The sequence below is a fragment of the Vigna unguiculata genome, chromosome 3 (assembly GCF_037176805.1).
Source record: "Vigna unguiculata cultivar grain cowpea cultivar isolate G323 ecotype 2 chromosome 3, ASM3717680v1, whole genome shotgun sequence".
NCBI lineage: Eukaryota > Viridiplantae > Streptophyta > Magnoliopsida > Fabales > Fabaceae > Vigna > Vigna unguiculata.
The window spans coordinates 43707807-43726499 of record NC_140794.1 but is presented as its reverse complement, the minus strand read 5'-3'; the positions used below and the strand labels follow the sequence as shown (position 1 = coordinate 43726499).

Here is an 18693-nt window from a genome sequence, read left to right as displayed (position 1 = left end):
TCTACCAAGAAGTTGAATAGAAACTTATTAAGTTTCAATGATATTTGTCTAAATGGATATTATATTGAGACAAACAATGAAAAAGATATGAAATATCTTTATATCTCTATGATTGAGTTGAAAAAGAAAGTGTATTGGAGAAATTATCAACATTCTCTTATAGTTTGTACTACAAGTTTATTAGTACAATTAAAATGTATGTCATAGTAAACCAGAAGTTTACAAATCAAAATGATTGCCTTGATTGACATGATCAGTTATTATGATGCGAAAAAAAAAAAGGGTTGAAAAACTCATGTGAACACGTTTGAAGCGTGGTAGACCTATTGGTTCCAAAGATAAAAACTCTTGAATGAGAAAGGGGGCTAATATGCAAAATAAACTAATCGAAAAGGTTGAAATCCCAAAAGATTCATTTGACATAATTAATGGTTCGGTTCAAGAAGAACCTCAGGTACCTGAAATGGTTGAAAATGATGAAATCTCAATAAATTATGTCATGAATCATATAATATGGAACCAAAATAAAGTTAACATTGGCGAAACTTTTACTTATAACATAGCGATGAATGCTATGAATGACAATGAGGATCAATAAACAATGATCATTGAAGATTGTCGGCAAAGAAAAGATTGGCCAAAAATGAAAATATGCAAAGAAGCATAATTATATTTGTTTGCTAAACGAAAGGTTTTTGAACATATAGTTCACACACCTAAAGTTATGAAACCCGTTGGGTACATATGGATTTTTGCGCAAAAATCAAATTAAAAATGATGAAATTGTTAGATACAAAGCATAATTGGTTGCTCAAGGTTGTTCACAAAACCTTGTATTGATTAGTGAAAAAACATGTTCACTAGTATTGGATGCAACAACATTGCAATATTCAATTATCTTAGTTGCACAACAAGGTTTGCATTTACATCTAATAGATGATGTTACAACCTATTCGTACGGTTCTTTTGAGAATCATATTTATTTGAAAATCCCTGAAGGATTTTATTTGTCCAACAAGACAAACTCTAAAGAGGGTTATTCAATAAAATTGAACATGCTCTTTTATTGATTAAAGAAATCAAGACGTGTGTGGCATAACCGTCTTATTGAGTACTTATTAAAAGAAGGATATAAAAATGATCCTATTTGTTCTTGTATTTATATGAAAAGATCTAAATAATGAATATTGCCATAATTATTGTTTATGTAGATGACATAAACATCGTTGGAATTCCTAATGAGCTCACAAAGGCAATTGATTACTCAAAGAAATAATTTGAGATGAATGACCTTTGAAGGGCAAAGTCTTATTTGAAATTAGAAATTGAGTATTTAAATAAAGGTGTTTTTATACGTCAAGAAGCTTATATAATTAAGGTGCTTAAAATGTTCTAAATGGACAAGTCATGTCCATTATGCACTCCAATAGTTGTGAGGTCGTTAGATGTTGATAAAGACTCTTCTTAGACCTCAAGAAAATGATGAAGATCTTCTTGGTCTAGAAGCATCATATCTTAGTGTCATAGAAACACTAATGTATCTTGTGAATTATACTCGATCTAATATTGCATTTGCTATAAATTTGTTAAGCAAGATATAGTTCTTCAACTACAAGAAGAAAATGGTTTGGAGTAAAACATATACTTCGTTACTTTAAGGGTACTACGAATATGAGCTTATTCCATCCAAATGATTCAGATTCAGACCAATGGGTTATGGATATGCATGTTATTTTACATATTCTTACAATGTCACAATGGTTGATCACAAACAAGATGTTTGTACACATGTGGTAGCACAATGGTTTCATGAAGGTATATGAAACAAACCATAGTAGCAACATCGTCTAATCATACAAAATTACGAGGAAAGTTGTGAATATGTTTGGTTAAGGTTTATAATTCAACATGTGCAAGAAACTTGTGACTATCCCCGAGAAAGATGGAATCAACAACCATATATGAAGACAATAGTGTATTGTTCAATTGAAAGGATGATATAGATATCCAAAAATTCGTTCATCTGAAAATATGACAAGTCTATTTATAAAGTTTTTGCCAAGAAAAACTTTTGAGCAAATGACTCACAAATTCGGACTCTGTCACCTTAATGATGTAAATTTACATGAGGGGGAGAAATATAATATGTGATGAACAATATTGTATTAAAGAATACAGAATGTTGTACTCTTTTTCCTTCACTAGGTTTTTTTATCCCAAAGGGTTTTTCCTAGTAAGGTTTTAACGAGGCACATTCTTTATCAATGGACACTCAAGGGGGAGTGTTATGAATTAATGATTGTCCATTGATTTGATACATTTACTCATATGATTCATTACTCTTTATGGTAAATATTTGTGTTAACTAAGTTGATTTGTTTCCTTTATGGATTACATATTGTATCTATAAATAGGACTCTTCCTATCAATAATAATACACAAATGAGTTGCTCTCTCATTCTCTATTCTCTATTGTTTCTTCTCTATTATCTATTATTCTCTCTATTATTCACTTTATTTCATAACAAATACATAGTTTTATCCATTTCTTCAAAATGTTATTTTTTTTCTACTATCTCATTTTGTTGAGATTTTATCAATAAAAAATTGTGATATACAGCTTTATAAAAGTTACGAGAACATTTTTCTTCTTCAAAGTCACCCACAACACTTTTCTTGACAATTATTCATAAACCTTTTTCTAGTGAGTTAAAATCATATATAAATCACAATTTACTCTCGAAATTTTTTTATCACCTTACTAAAAACAAATAGATTTTCTATAAAATTCAATAAGAATATCAGAGTCCACAAACTTTATCCTGATACATGCTTCCAATGCTCTCTTTTACCTCTCCAATTTGAATTTTATGGAAATAAGTATGACCGGGCAAAAAATTTAATTTTTTATCCGATCTACTTTTGCTTTGATCCAATCTATTTAAGATCCATTTTACTAAAAATCTAATCCATTTAAAATCTATTTTATTGGATATGGATTTCAATCTGATCTCCATTTTATATGTTTTATGGATTGAATATCCAATTTCTAATCTAGATTTTCAAAATGGATAATCCAAAATATTTAATCTAAATTTTTAATTTATATTTTTAGTTCGGTTAGGCCAAAGGTATATGGACTAGCCCAAATTTGGCTGTATTTGACTGAGTTGGCGTGATCCTATACAAAATTTGGTCGTATTCGATTGAATTCAGTCAAAATCGGCCTAGTCAAAATTTGGCCCAGCCGGTCTTGGACCAAATTTGAAAGTATTCGACCGAGTTGACCCCGATCCAAATTTGACCATAATGGGTTGAGATGACCCCCAATGAAATTTAGTCGTATTTGGCCAAGAGGACGCGACCAAAATTTGGCAATATTCAGCCTAGTGGACCCTAGTAAAAATTCGACCAAATTCAATCAAGTTGGCTCCATTGAGATTTGGCCGACTCGGCCCTAGCCCAAATTTCGCCATGTTCTGCTCAGTCGACCCTAGACAATTTTTTTGTTTGAACGGAGCTGACTGTGATTGAAATTTGGCCAAGTCAATCCTGACCCAAATTTGATCGTATTAGGCCGAGTCAACCCCAGACAAAATTTGGCCGTTTCGACCAAGTTGGCCCCGACAAAAATTCTATCAAATTTAATGGTGTCAACCTTAAGGACACAAGTTTTAGAAAATTCAATTTAAATTTATTTTATAAAAAATGAATTTTGGATTTTGAACTTGATCTAAATAATTGGTTTTGAATATAAGTCTTGATCTAAATATTTGGATCTTGATTTTAGAAATATTCAATCTAGTTCTGTTGAAAAAATGGATTTGAATAAAAAATCTAATCCAATTATTTGAATCTAAAATGAACGTGAATTTGATAATTAAAAATCCAATCCATAATCATTCTCTAAAAATAAATCAAATGTCATTCACTCTCTATCTCACTAATATCATGATATGCAACAAAAACTTTCTCCTTTCATTCTTCAAGCATCTTAATCTAGATCTCTTTGTATTCGTTTCTGTACTTTTGACAAGCTCATATATCTTACTTTCTCTATTCGTTGTCCCAAGGGTTTGTAAAACTCCTCAAGGACTTTAGATTGTGTGCTTCAATCACAACTTGTCTCAATCCTAGGTATGATACTTGTCTAGTTTCCAATGTTGTTACGATACTTTGTCCAGTTTTCAATATTACTACACTTACAAGAATTTAAAACATTCTCTTTAATTTTTACCTTGTCTAAAACATTTTTATTCCACCACCTCGATTCTTCATCCCTTCATCCAAAACATTTTGACTCACTCAACCTCTTCAACAATTTTCCTTATCTGGTTAGACATACAAGTCAAAATAAACACAGCATTACTTTGAAATTCCCACATACTTAAAACTTTCTGCTTAGAAGTCAAAAGTGCGATCCACATAGTTACAGAAAAAGGATAAAAAAATTGGTGACAGTATCTACTTCTCACATTCTGACTCACATTTTCAATTGGTCCGACATAAACAATAGAGTAGACAACAATGGCGAAGTGGCTAAGTCTTGATGTTGCCGGAACAATGCAAGGAAACAAATGATCTAAGATAACTTTGCAACTACGGTTGGATGTATATGCACTATAATACAATTTCCATCAGAGACAAGACTATATGTACGTAAATTACAAAGAGCAGATTTACACAACACAAGTTAATTAAAATGTTGCTTTCAGAGCTTACAAGAAATTTCCAGGAAACTCCATACAATTTTTTAATCTTCTTTACCTTTCTACAGGGATTGGCCAATCATAGAATGAAAAAGGGTTTCCATTATGTAAAATAAATAAAAATAATAATACTAAAACTAAAGCAATTTTCCACAGCTTCCTTGCCTTTTGGGCTTTCAGAATACACACGAGCAATTTCCCCCACACGACTAATAAATGTAATTCACAGAATAAACTCATCAAATACATCCACATTTTTTCTTCATACACATTATAGTTCCAACTTTGGGAAATAAAAACACTAGAAGAGAAACATATTACCATATACGAAGGTTTTACTGAAGAGTCAGCACAACCAGCCAGTTTCAGTGTTGCATTTACAAGGGAAATGAAAGAATTAATACTTTTTCAATTAAAGAAACAAGGAGAGGACTTACAACATAAGTCGTGACATATTTGAAAACCCCAAACACTAACATATAGAGAGAACATAACACCCCACAACAAAATTATGGGAATTCTCACATCTTGAACTGAAATCAGATGCAACAAACTCCAGTCAATCACCAGACCCGACAAAACACCGATCAAGTTATATCTTCAGCAAGGAAGTTGATATCTGCTGCTCTGTATATATGCATTTACTTCATAATGGAATTGAGACAATATTTGTCTAAGCAGCAAGAACTATGATCACGATCAGAAGCACAATCCCAAAAATCACCAAAAGCAAGCATGTCTATGGAGCAAAGAAAAGAGGACAACGTTAACAAGGGAAATACACCAAGATTTCAAAAGGGTGAAAAAAAGACTAAATATTGACCAACGATGGACAAACAAATCTTTCAAAATGGTAGACAGCCTATCATAACTGCTTTAAGTAGGAAATTACATAAGGTATTACTTATTCCACCAACCCTTCTTCCCTTCCATACTTCTTCCCTTCCACCAAACCTACTTTCAAAATGGAAAACAAATATTGCTTGCAATATGCAAACTGATAATAATTGACAAAATTATAGGCTAAACCACCTACAAAGATTTACGCTGCATGTATAGTATGTTTAGAATATGTCTCTCTATAAGTATTTCTAGAAGAAGAAAATAATATAAAATGAAATAAACTTTTCTCCATAATATAAAACTAGTTCATGCACAAGTTAAAAATATTCTTGAGAAATGCTACATATTAGCTTATCCGTAAACTAGTTTTAATTTATAGATAATTTCATTTAATTTTCCTTCATGCTTGTAAAAATACTTGTGGAGGAGTTTATTCAAATAAATCCACTCATTTCTAAAATACGTGTTATGTACTGTAATCATCAATAAATTTAATCTTGCAAGTAAATACAACATCAGCACAACATGCCCATACAAACATTTTTAAGTCAAACCCCCTTTAGAAGATATCTCCTCTGGAGATTCCACATATAACAGTCATTTCATGGAAGGAGGTTGAGTCTTACAAACAGTAATGTTATTGCAATTAGAAAATTGATACATTACCAAAGAGGAATTTGATCTTTGGGTCTTCGAAGCTTTTAAAAGTTGAGATTTTGCTTGTGCTGTTGCTGCATGGGAGTTCTCAATGTTGGAGCCAATATCATCTGTAAAATGAAATTTAGTGGCATTAGAGAACATGAACAAGTACGGAAAAATAAATTCGTAAACAGCTATATAAAGATGAGCACAATCAGGAACATAAAAGGAATGAAAAAAATTACCAATCATGGTTCCTTGCTCATGGACAAGCACAGCAAGATCTTTGAAGATCTCGTTAACTTCACCAATTTGCTGCTGTATTTCTTGAATGCCTTGCTCCCTTTCCTCAATGATGGCCTCGTTAAAGGCAATCTCATTATCTAAGAACAAAACCTCCTGCCTACAGAATGAATAAAACAAGAGCTAAGGTACTGAAATAATGCAATGTAGAGAAATTTAAAACTCTGATAATGCACAATTTCAATTATTCATCTACTTTAGTCACATGACGGATAATTCTAACATTGATTATGCCACCAATTTCATTCCACCAGAGCATTAAAAGAGAAAAAAAGCGGAAAGAAGTTGATATCAATGCTTTGCAGGATAATAGTATGTTGCAGATGAATAAGTGGTACTAAATCCAACAGCTAAATTGGAAAGATAGCCTTTTTCAGGATAAACAATTGACATTCAGTTGTCCAATCAAACTTAACAATGTAGACACGATCACTTCATGATTCCAGCTGATTTGAATCACCAAGGAAGAAATAAAAAATAAAATAAAAGCATCCTATTTTTCACCAACTCTAAATTTTCAAATGGTTAATCCTGATCATTGACCCAAAATTACATTTCAAAAATTGCTTTGCCACACCATATATTGGAAATAGGTCAATAATACATTAAACGAATCAGCAAATCACTGACATACTACTAATCATAAATGAGAAAATACCTCCTTGATTCCACGAGTAAGGCACGCTCTTCTGGTGATTTATCAGAACCAACACCTAATTCACCAGCAGTATAGCTGCAAGCCAAAATGAAAATCTACGTCATACCATTGTTTGCAAAGGTATATTATACACTGGCAGTGACTACAGAAGAAGAATCGATAACCTAGAAACCAATTGCATAAAATTAAACTGCAAAGTTCTAAAAGTAGCCCAATCTTCATTCAGAAGCATGTCCATTCTGCATAAGCCATACACTTCAAAACAAGAAACACAGTCTTGCACCTAAACTTCTATAGGCTCTAATTATAATTGATAAATCACCTGGAAGGAAGGACTGCTTGGGGAACAAAAGGAGTGTATGCCGTTTCCCTTTCAGCTGAAAGACGTTGTGCCTTCTGAAACTCTTTCAATACTGCTTGAAAGTCTTTAGCAAGTTTAGCATCTGCGATCTTCTTGCTTGCCTGCAAAAATAAGGAAAACTTTTAGGTAAAAGGCATTGAAGGTCGTGCAACCAAACAAAAGGATTTGCCTGTAACAAACTTTCACAGTATTCTTTAAAAGAATGATGCATATTGATTATAAAATTACCAATCCAGTAAAAATGACAGCAATTTATTCAGAGGAGTTAATGCATTTTGGAAGACGATCACAAAATCCGGAGACGGGGACCAAATAAATTAACTGCTCTGCACATGCAGATGCAGTAAAACACAAGATAAAGGTTCAAACTTACATTAACTTCAGCATGGTGATCAATGTCACTGGCTTGCTTAAGTTTAGCTGATGTATCCTTCACCAATTGCCCAATATGTAGTCTTGTCTTGTGGCTGTAAATTTTAAAATAGCTTAAAATATTAGTCAACCACAGTAAGAGCCAAAGAGGTCCTTGTTCCACTAAATCAAGACTTAATATACAAGAGGGATAGTGTCCACTTTGCAAGGCCAAAAAAAGAGTTCAGATTCCCAACATCCCTCGGCTTCATTTGTTAACTACTTTAAATCACGAAGCTACCTTCTACAATAGTATAACTACTTAACATTATGATCATCAAATATTCCATTACATAGAATGTCCTGTTCTTGATTTGAAAAATTGGCATTGGCATATCACTATATAGCTTAATCCTGACTAGAGAAACAACCAGAGGAAATATAACCTCGATTAAAGCATAAAAAATAGCAATTTCTGATCATTCTTCCTATTCACTTTTAAAGTGGAATTAAATTAACGAAGTTAACCTTGTATAACCCAAAAAAAAAAGGTTAACTTCAATTCAATCGAGAAAAATAAAGAACCCAAACTTAGCCCATCTAAGCGAAAACGATCCCCAAAACACCAAGCAACATGGAAAGATCGTAATTCGAGCGGCCATTCAGCTGATTCAACAATTTTGATGTTGAAGGGGGTAAAAGGGGGGGAGGGGAACGTTTCTTTTTCGTTTTCTTGGGAAAATAAAAAGTCAATAACGATCAGTTGGCGGAAATTAAAGAAATTGAGTGTGATGATGAAGAACTAACAGCTTCTCGCGGAGCTCGGGGGTATCTTTGGGGGTTCCGAGGGTGTTGACGAGTCTCTGGAAGGTGGAGACGGCGGTGTTGATCTGGAATATTCCGGCAGCCACCGCCTGCGTGGGGTCCTGCTTGCCGTTGGCCAAGCCACGCCTGGAACCGAAGGGCCGGCCAGCCTCGATGTCCTGAAAGCTCATAATTCCGTTTCACTTTCTCGAGAAAATTGAAAGAATTTTCCTGAGAAAGGGAGGGAAAAGGCGAAGGGGGCGTTTACCGGGATCTGGGAGAATAAAGAGAGGGGAATTTGAGGAATTAGGGCAATGCAAGAAAAGGGAAGCGAAGGAAGATTTGGATTCGGTGAGGTAGTTTCTTCGGTGGGTCTCTATGGTTGTAATTCCCTGCCGCTACGTTGACGTGGACCCGCTCTTCAAACACGTGGCGTGCTTCCATAGGATAGCGTCTAGCTTCTATTTTGGTGGCGTCGTAGTAAATTAATAACTCGTAATTATTGGTGCTGTGTTTGTTTAATTTTAAATTGTGGGAGAGGGAGCCACCGTGGACGGTTCTCTTTGTACGTGTCTAATCATTTTAATTAAGTTTAATATTAAAATTCATTTTTTATAAATACAAACTTATAAGATTATATGTTTTCACTTCTCTATATTTACTTTCATTTGATTTTTTTTTTCAGAAACTAATAGATTTTGTTTTCATAACATGTGTATATTCTTTAACATTTTTAATGTCAATAATAACAATTTGTAACTAAATATTACTTATAATTAAATATCAAATATATATTTTATCTTCAAAATTCAAATACACTCTTAATATAAATTGATATATATATATATATATATATATATATATATATATATATATATATATATAATTCTTGTAGGATTTTGTTTTTCTTAAATAGAAAAAATACACTTTTGACGACAAAGTGCAATAATAAACGTTGAAAAAAAATAGATAAATTTAATTAAATTAATTTAGATTTATTAAATATGGATTGTACTTTAGAAAATATTTAAATAATTAATTTTCTAATAAACTATTTTAGTTTGCAACTACACTTTATCCTTCAAAGTTTTCTTTTCCTGAAATTAATTTTTAAAGTGTGTTTCTCATTTTATATTAATTAAGACCGTTGTTTTATGTTTCTAGTACCAATGGGATAAAATAACTTATTGTATTTTTTTTTTTAACTTTAACTTATTTAATATCTTTAGACCTAGCTTGAGTTTTTAATGTCTGTAAGAAATTATTAAAAATTAAAACAGCAAAATATATTATTTATTGGTAATCTAAAGCATAGGTTATATGTTAAAAATATGTTTAAATGCTAATTTGGTCCTTAAGCTGAGTTTATGTAATTTAGTCATAATTTAATTTCAATTTTTATCAATTTGTTGAATGGTCATTTTTATTAACTTAAAAGACGGTAAATTGTGTTTGTGTTAATTTGTGATTTTATTTTATTTTTGACTTTTAATTATGCAGAAACTAATCTAAACTATTTTTATGCATTTCTAGTCTGTCTATATAATTTCAAAATAATTGCGGAGACCATTTCAGTATCAAACATCAATTTTTTCAAAATATTCACACTAATTGAATGTAAATACACCTTTAACTTAAAAGTTATTCTCAAATAACACGTAAAACACACATCTTCATAGTTTTCAAACATCAGAAGCAATCTCGCCTATCATATATATCAATTAATCACAAAATAGTTATACAATGCGCATTTCTAACACATTCAAGTATTATGACAGAGAAATTAGTTTCCCTAGTCTCCTGTTTAAACAATTTTATAAATGTTAAACGCCTCTAATTCCAGGAACGTTCTATCTACATGTAAAAATATCACAAGAATAATCAGGACATAAATTATGATCACTGATCAATAAAGACTCATATTGATAATTAAAACGATGCATGCAAGCAGAAGATGACTTACATACAACAAAAGAACAGAAAAAGATAAAAAAGATAGCGGAAACTTAACTTATGCGAACACAAACGGAGAAACTAATCGATTCCAAATTGAAAAGTTCATCGAGAGGATCAATCCTATAATTTCGATTCTTCAATTAGATGATCAGAAAGACAAAACTCTTACAAAGAAGTAAACACAAAAAAGTAGTTGTTTTAAAGATAATATATTTTAAAATAATAAAACTCTTTTATAACAATTTTATTCGTACTAAAATATTTTAATATTAAAATAATCTAGTCTTATTATTTTTAAATTATTATCAATTTTAAAATATTATTTTCTAAGAATTTATAGACTCGGATAATATAGATTTTTCTTTTACTTTTAACATTTATTGCAACACTTGCTCAAATCTAGATTAACTTGGTCTACAACCTTGTAGGAAAAAAAATTGTTTCCTTTTTACTTTTACAAAAATAACCGAGGAAAAGAAAAAAAAAATAGGTCATTTTTAATGCTAGAGATATTATTCCTAATTAAGAATTTAACTCCCGAATTCTGAAGTTCGAAAAAGGTCTGTCATTAAAACTCTGCTTTCAAGTGTTTAAAACTTATGGTTAAATGTATTCTTACCGATTTTGAAACTCGCGAAAGTTCTTTAGTCAGTCAAAGGAAAGTCAAAAGTCTTCCTTATATTAACGACACTCACGCGTTTTGCATGCCTTGCTGCCTTTATGCATCTACTCCTCCAGGGCAATCGCACGTGCGAATCAAATCTGTCACGTGTTTCCAAGTCTTTTCACCGGAACAGATCAAACAGAATACCGTTTTCTATTCGCTGAACTCTTCCCTCTCTGCGGGGTCACCGGAGACCTCTACCGATGTCGGTGAGTTGCAATTGCTTCCTTATTTTCTCGTATTATTATTTGACGAATCCTTTACGTATGCTTAAATTGCTCTCTCTCTGAGGATGTGCTCACTGTATGAAACCTTGTCACCACCGTATCATTTTTTCATTCTTCGTACGTGGAGTAGATTCCGTACTCTTTGCACCGTATTTTTATTTCTTTGAAACCGTGCTGTCTTGGTAGTTGATGTGAATTGATCATGTGTTATTAACATTTGGCATTTCCATTTGGAAAGTTCTGTTTTGGTGCAGATGGTTTTATTTGATGTTCGGATAAAGTATTTCAATAATATTGAAAATTTGAAATAAATTGTATTTAAATTATTTATAATTAAATTCGTTTTCCTTTTTTAACTAATTTATTTGGATAAAAAATTAAAATATCTTACATTTCAATTTCTTGTTTGAATAAAATAATTGAATTTTTTGTAAGGTAAAATTTCCTTTTATCAATATTTATTTTAGGCTTAATTATGTTTTGAGTACATGATAAATTTTAAAACAGGTCGGTCAAGTTTGTTGGGTCGACGAGTCGGTCGGATCATTGGGCCTGCCCGACATGTCTAGGTCGTTAGACCCACCCGACACCTCTAGGTTGTCTAACCCGCCAAACCCATGTGGGTTGTCGGGCTTGCCCGTCCTGCTTGAGCCATCGAACCCGCTGACTCGTCTTGCTTGTCAGGTCGGTTCAGCACGTCTCTGTCTTCGAGCCCACCAGGCTCGTCTGAGTCGTTAGTCTTGTTTGGATCGTCAAGCCCGCCCAACCCATTTATGTCGTAGGGCCAGTGAAGTTCGTCTAGGCCGTTGGGCCAGCCAAACACATCTTGGTCGTCGGGCATACTTGGACGGTGTGGGTTGTCGGGCTTCACCGACCTGTTTGAGTTGTCAAGTCTGCTCGACTCATATGTGTCATCAAGTCACCTCGTCCGTTTAGGTCGTTGGCCCACCCGACTTGTATGGGTCATCGGGTTCGCCTAACTCGTTTAGGTCATTGGGCCCGTCTGACCCGTTTGGCCCACCTGACCCGTCTGGGTTGTCTGACCCGTCAGGCCTGCTCGACCTGTTTAGGTCGTCGAGCCTGCTTGACCCGTTTGTGTCGCCAGGTCGGTATGATCCATTTGAATTGTTTGGCCAGTTCAACCTGTCATGTTTGTCAGACATTTGGGGTTGAGTCTAGAGTGTGAGGTTGAGTGAGAAAATTTTCAAATTTCACATTTTTTGAGGATATTTGAATTTCTTCTAATTTAATTAATTGAAATACTTCAGAAAATGCATGCATTTTAACTGTTTTTTAATTTCTATATCCAAACAAAGCATCTCATTACAGAGAATTTCAAATTCTCCAAATAAATGAATCACTCTCTTAAATTGCCTCATTCAAACACACCATTGCCATTATTGTATCTTGACTTCGGATAGAAATTGCAATCCATGGGACCAATAAACTTTATGTTGTTCGATTTGTTATGTTCTAGATGTTCTTAAGTTACTGTTTTGTATTGTATGGTTTGATTTTCCTTTGAGAGTTTGTAATAATAATGTCTTGAATTGATATGATTGCAGATTGTGGAGAGGTTTATCTTGAATGTTTTGATTGAAATGTCTATGTTTCGTCTGCCCTGCACTAAGGTTCCCCTTAACATGGATTGGATATCATCACTAATGTTAAATGGGAGGATTGAATAGCGAGATTAGACAAGATTGTTGGGATTTTTTTGGGCTTTTGAAAATATGAGAGATATGGAATATATGAGAGATATATGTGATATGTTATACGGAGGAACATGTTTTTGTATTTTATTGATATACTCTATATATAGAGCAAAATATAACAAAAACACGTTCCTCCGTATAACATATCATATATATCTCTCATATATTCCATATCTCTCATATTTTCAAAAGCCCAAAAAAATTCCAACAACTAGTATCAGAGCCGATGGTTCGGAGTGACTAACCGCATAACCATAACCAAAAAGGGGTCACCGATGTGACTGACCGCATATCCATAACCAAAGGGGTCACTCATAACCTGAAAGGAAATATACCATATGAAAAAAGAAAAAAAACAAGGGACTCACCCTTGAGGAGAGATATTGCGAATAGTCCAAGTGTGAGTCAAAGTCCCACATTGGATAGAAAAGACAAAGTTAAACACTATATAAGAATATAGACCTATAACAACATTGCCTTAAGATTTTGGTGTAAAAGTGGTGTCTAAGGTCTTATATGTGTAAGACTAATGTCATATGATCATATAGAACCACAATCTCTCAATGACCATGACTATAACCATGTCTATAACCATAACCCATATATATGAAAATATATATATATATAACCCATGATGTTTTTCTTCGAACTTGTTTAATAATTATTCCGATAAAGTTATCTGATGGGTAAAGAGTGAAGAAATATATCACTAATCCCTGTAAAGTGGTGACGCAAATGTGCAATTTTAACAATACGCATATGAATTTGCTGTGCTTTTGTTTTTGTAGTCATAAGTTCTATCACTGGTCCGACCTCCTTATGCAGTTCATATGAATTTATTATGTGTTACTAATATTTGGCATTTTGATTTGGAAAGTTCTGTTTTGGTGTTTTATTGTATCTTTGTACCTTGACTTCGGAGAGAAATTGCAATCTATCGGACCAATAAAGTTTATGTTAGATTTATGTTCTGGATGTTCTTAAGTTACTGTTCTGTAGTGTGTGGTATGATTTTCATTTAAGAGTTTGTAATAATGATATCCAACTTGAATGTTTTGATTGAAGTTTCTATGTTTCATCTGCCCTGCACTGATGTTCCCCTTAAAATGGATTGAATAGCATGACTAATGTTAAATTGGAGGATTGACTAGCGGGATTAAAAAAATGCTATGTTTTCCTTCAAACTTGTGTAATAATTATTCCGACAAATCTATCTGATGGGTAATGAGTGAAGACATATCTTAGTAATCCTTGTAAAGTGGTCATGCAAATGTATAGTTTTAACAATACGCATATCTCATTACCTAGCTGATTTTATTTATGGGTGATAGGGGTTGGTTCAGGTGACTAAGATATCTGTATGTATCCCTCATTTTTCTTTCACTTTTTTTTTTTAAGCCAGGCTTCTTTGTTTTCCAAATTAAGTTTGTTAAATGTTTAACTCTCCCACATAAGTTATGTCCCCTTTCTGACTTTTTATACAAGATCGGGTTAATATGTGAATGATAGTTATAAGGGGCAATTATCAACATTTAATAGTCTGATGCAGCATCACGTCGGAAGTTTCCATTTTTAGGAGATGTGCTTCAGTATTGAGTAGTGGTATATGCTTTGATTTTTTCCTAATGCGTGAGATTTCAGAACAAGTGTGCATATAAGGAGGTGGATTCTCCGCGCTGTTTTAACCTTTTAGTATTACATTATTTTCTTTCCAGATAAGTACTTCCTTGATAGATTACTGACTATTAAATCTTCTATTTCTCATCTTCCTTGAGTAGACTCTTGAAACCTTGGGCTCACTAGTCTGTCTTTCTAGTGGGGCTTTATCAGACAAGAACTTTTTCTTTCTCCTACCACTTGCTTTTGAGTACTACTGCTCTGGGCGAGGGTAGTGTCTTTTCTATTACGGTCTTAAACTGAACTTCTTAAGAAACCTCCAAATTTTCCAAAAGCATGTTGTATCAAATTTTGTGAAATTTAAGAATTCTTTCCTTTATCAAACTTGTACTAGCAGATATTTCAATTTGTTCTGTAAAACAATAAAAGGATACCACAACACCCGATTATATAAGGTTTGAATTTTTCTAACTCATTGTAGAGACTACAACACTTACGTGTGCATAGCGTAACAATATTTTGTTGATGGTTAGTTACTCTTGATTTTGTGGAGTTCTTTTAATGTGAGTTTCTATTGTCTAAAACAGTGAATGTGAGCAGTTATTTGTGTCTTTCGTTGTCAACAAGGAGTGAGAGCAATCAACAGAAAAATGGAATTAGCAGACAGAGCAGTTGGATTTCTGTTATCCGTTACAAGCTTGTCGATATTTACCTACTATACATTTTGGGTTATCATCCTGGTTAGTGACTGTATTTTAAATGAATGATGGCTTTCCTCTTTTATTCTTAATTACAATTTTTATTTGTTGATCTTGTGGTCTTTTCAGCCTTTTGTGGATGATGATCATTTCGTTCACAAGTACTTTTTACCCCAAGAGTATGCCATACTAATACCAGTCTCTGCTGGCGTTACACTGCTTTGTTTCTTGAGTATATTTGTTGGAGTCGTGATGCTCAAATCCAAAAGAAAGAAGGCATGATTCACTTATTCAAAGTTTTGAAACTGTGAATGTATTAAATGTATTTTAGAACATTTCATACCAGCTTTGCCCGAGTGAAGATAGGTATTTGTCTGTAGGTAAATACCACTTTCATGGATCACAAAATATAAATCATGATTTGGCCATTGAGAATAAATAAGAATTAATTTATAAACAAAGCTGGGTTGTTAAAGAGATAATGATAGGAGTGAGTTCAACTTCTTCGAAAGTCCATTTCTAGGTTGCTCATTGGTAAATAGGAGTCATGTTTTCTTGCTTTCATACTACACGACTTTAAATTTTGATACTTGAGAAAAACTCCGTGGGAGACAACACGTGAAAGTAAAAAAGTTTAGAGAACAACTCTTGAATCAATATTTTCTACTTTGCATCTCAATCGGTGTTCCAGGCAACTACTTTGCATCTCCAGAGTTGTTTGAGGTAAGAGAGCGATGAGAAATGTCTCATGGCATGGATGTCTTCGTAAAAATTGTGGGAAGAAACAACCTCTAAATTTATGATTTTGCTGTACGTAACAGAAGAATTTCGATTGCTAATTGTGAGTTAATTACTAATTTATTATTGTGCTCTTTAGATGCATGTTATTTTATTTGTGTAAATTTTACTCATTGTTTAAGAATTAACTTTTTGATAAACCAATTAATCTTTGATGTTTTGATCGTCTTTTACTATAATGATTTGAGATTTAACGTTTATAATTTTGAAGTTATAATTGATGAACTCAGATTTTGGATCTAATTTATATAAATTGTGCATTTAAAAAATTAAAGTGATCTATAATTTGTGTGTATTTATTTAACCGAGTTTTACTCGTGAAACTATTATTTAGATATAAAATTAGACTCAATTGAATTAAATTTAAAAAGGTGTAATAATAATTTGAATGCATGTCAAACACTGTAGTTAGATTTGTAAAGATGGGAAAACGTGTTGAATTGCATGGTACATTTATCCTTAGGATTGTAAAAGATAAAATAATGACTTTCATGAGTAGAATTTATTTGTGTAAATATTTTAAAACATATATCTTGAGATGTGTAATTGAGAGCATATGTGTTTTGCTTTGAGGTGCTTGTGAGTATAATAATTTGAGTTCTTATGATGTGTTTTGATGTGCCTACAAATTGAGTATAGAAATTGACTTTAAAATGTAAGAGTACAAATTATGTTTGATTATTTGATATATACACTAATTTATGCATTGAGGTGTTATAAATTATGTTATAGAGAAGGACCTCAATGGTCTTTTACTTTGACTTAAAAGATTTTATAGTAGTAAATGTTTTGTCTACATTCTAGTACCAGTAAAATTGTTATATATCAATGTATACGTGAAAAAGTAAATTTGAATCTCACATTCTATAAATCTAGATAAATTAAGTATTATATAAATAAAATCCAATAGTCTATTTTCTTAATGTTTTATATTAAAGATGAGGTCAAATTTTGTTGTATTGTTGATTTGTGATTAAATAATATAATAAAAGATAAAGTAAAACAATAGATACAATTTTATTTTATTTTTAAAGTAAAAGGATAAGAATAATGTGATATCCCATTTAATAGAAATTTTCTAGTAAATAAAACATCACATATTATAATAAAATAGAGCAACGAACAAGAAGTATATTAAAATTAACCCTTACAGTCATCCAAATATACTGATTAAATAGAAAGATCATGGGTATAAAACAACCCAACAACAAAAAGCTAGAGACATAACACAATTTCTCAAAAGATTGCTCAACAAAGCACGAAATATAAAGAAAAATAGTTCTTCAAAAGATGCTCAATAAAGAGTAAGATCTAACATCTAATCTAGATAACGACATCACCTCCATCTTGATTTTCAGCAAGTGTCTCCACATCTGCTCACACCAACATTTTGGTGATCATTGTAAAAAGGAAACACAACAAAGAAAAATGCACAAAGAAATTTAAGCATTCATTCATAAATATAGTTACATAAGCACATCATCCAAGAAACACATAATGGAGAAAAGAAATATTAACTCACAAAGTTTTCACTCAATTAAACACCCAACTAACTCTTGACTCGATATCCAGATTATGCCCTTGACATAGAATTCTAAGGAAGTATGCACCTACGTTGATTTCTAAACTTTGCAGAGTCTAGCCATAAGGGGTTGTCACCCAATTAATCACAAGGTTAATCCCAATATGTCTCAGACTCAAACACCTCCCAAGACTAGGATCTCATACCACTCTCACTACATAATCACTCTACTCTACGTGAGTGTGAGTGATTATTAGAGTTCAGAATACATTCATTATTGAGACATCTCCTATATCAAGACATATACTAATGAAACCATCACCAAGAATATCCCTTGAAACTCTTTTATTATCAATTCCACATGTTATCTCACAATAATTATCCTCTCAAGCTAGACACATCAAGTACAGGTAAAAAAATGCCACATCATTTATGCACAGTTTCGTACATCATATTTTTAACATTAACCCAATCAATGTTAAAATAAGGAATTAAAATTCTGCAGCAATTCTCGCTTAAGATAGAAATTTTTGCTTAAGCTAGAAATTCTCACTTAAGCTAGAAATTCTCCCTTAAGCTAAAATTCGAACAAAACACAAGGTGGAATTATGCTATTCTCACTTAAATCGTTTGGGCTAGACTGATCTCGCTTAAGCTAGAAATTCTTACTTAAGATAGAATAATAGGTTTTTATTAATTTCAGCATGCAAAAACCAAAAATCTCAAATAAAGAAAACACAACCACTCCAATTTCAGTACACTCATCAATTTAACACGTCAAGATGCAATCAAATATCAAGATAAACAATTTATTTCGAAATCTAAAAG

At 32.4% G+C, this 18693-nt stretch overlaps 2 protein-coding genes across 5 annotated transcripts; one reads left to right on the top strand and one right to left on the bottom strand.

Moving 5' to 3' along the window:
- Positions 1-4928: 4928 nt before the first annotated feature.
- LOC114178779 (syntaxin-22-like) lies at positions 4929-9021 on the bottom strand. 3 transcript variants are annotated; one of them, XM_028064868.2, is made up of 8 exons: positions 8672-9018; positions 7887-7980; positions 7475-7614; positions 7153-7227; positions 6437-6594; positions 6219-6319; positions 5602-5663; positions 4929-5448 (listed from the first exon to the last, which is right to left on the bottom strand). In XM_028064868.2, exons 1-7 carry the CDS (start codon positions 8857-8859, stop codon positions 5610-5612), a joined length of 810 nt encoding a protein of 269 aa, XP_027920669.1. In that variant the 5' UTR covers positions 8860-9018; the 3' UTR covers positions 4929-5448; positions 5602-5609. The 3 variants fall into 3 exon arrangements, with proteins under 3 accessions (XP_027920669.1, XP_027920668.1, XP_085527710.1); XM_028064867.2 differs by lacking the exon at positions 5602-5663 and having other exon boundaries at positions 8672-9015; XM_085671584.1 differs by lacking the exon at positions 5602-5663 and having other exon boundaries at positions 6219-6594; positions 8672-9021.
- A 2247-nt stretch (positions 9022-11268) lies between these two features.
- Positions 11269-16049, top strand: LOC114177654 (dolichol-phosphate mannose synthase subunit 2-like). Of its 2 annotated transcripts, XM_028063091.2 has the most exons (4): positions 11269-11497; positions 13081-13146; positions 15435-15587; positions 15675-16049. In XM_028063091.2, exons 3-4 carry the CDS (start codon positions 15498-15500, stop codon positions 15825-15827), a joined length of 243 nt encoding a protein of 80 aa, XP_027918892.1. In that variant the 5' UTR covers positions 11269-11497; positions 13081-13146; positions 15435-15497; the 3' UTR covers positions 15828-16049. The 2 variants fall into 2 exon arrangements, with proteins under 2 accessions (XP_027918892.1, XP_027918891.1); XM_028063090.2 differs by lacking the exon at positions 13081-13146 and having other exon boundaries at positions 11279-11497.
- The last annotated feature ends 2644 nt before the right edge of the window (positions 16050-18693 follow it).

Coding starts and splice junctions, on each gene's coding strand:
- LOC114177654 (XM_028063091.2), top strand. CDS start 15,498: ATGGAATTAGCAGACAGAGCAGTTGGATTTCTGTTATCCGTTACAAGC. Junction 15,588..15,674: donor CATTTTGGGTTATCATCCTG/GTTAGTGACTGT, acceptor TGGTCTTTTCAG/CCTTTTGTGGATGATGATCA.
- LOC114178779 (XM_085671584.1), bottom strand. CDS start 8,859: ATGAGCTTTCAGGACATCGAGGCTGGCCGGCCCTTCGGTTCCAGGCGT. Junction 7,981..8,671: donor CCCGAGCTCCGCGAGAAGCT/GTTAGTTCTTCA, acceptor TAAAATTTACAG/CCACAAGACAAGACTACATA. Junction 7,228..7,474: donor CAAGCAGTCCTTCCTTCCAG/GTGATTTATCAA, acceptor TTTGGCTTGCAG/CTATACTGCTGGTGAATTAG.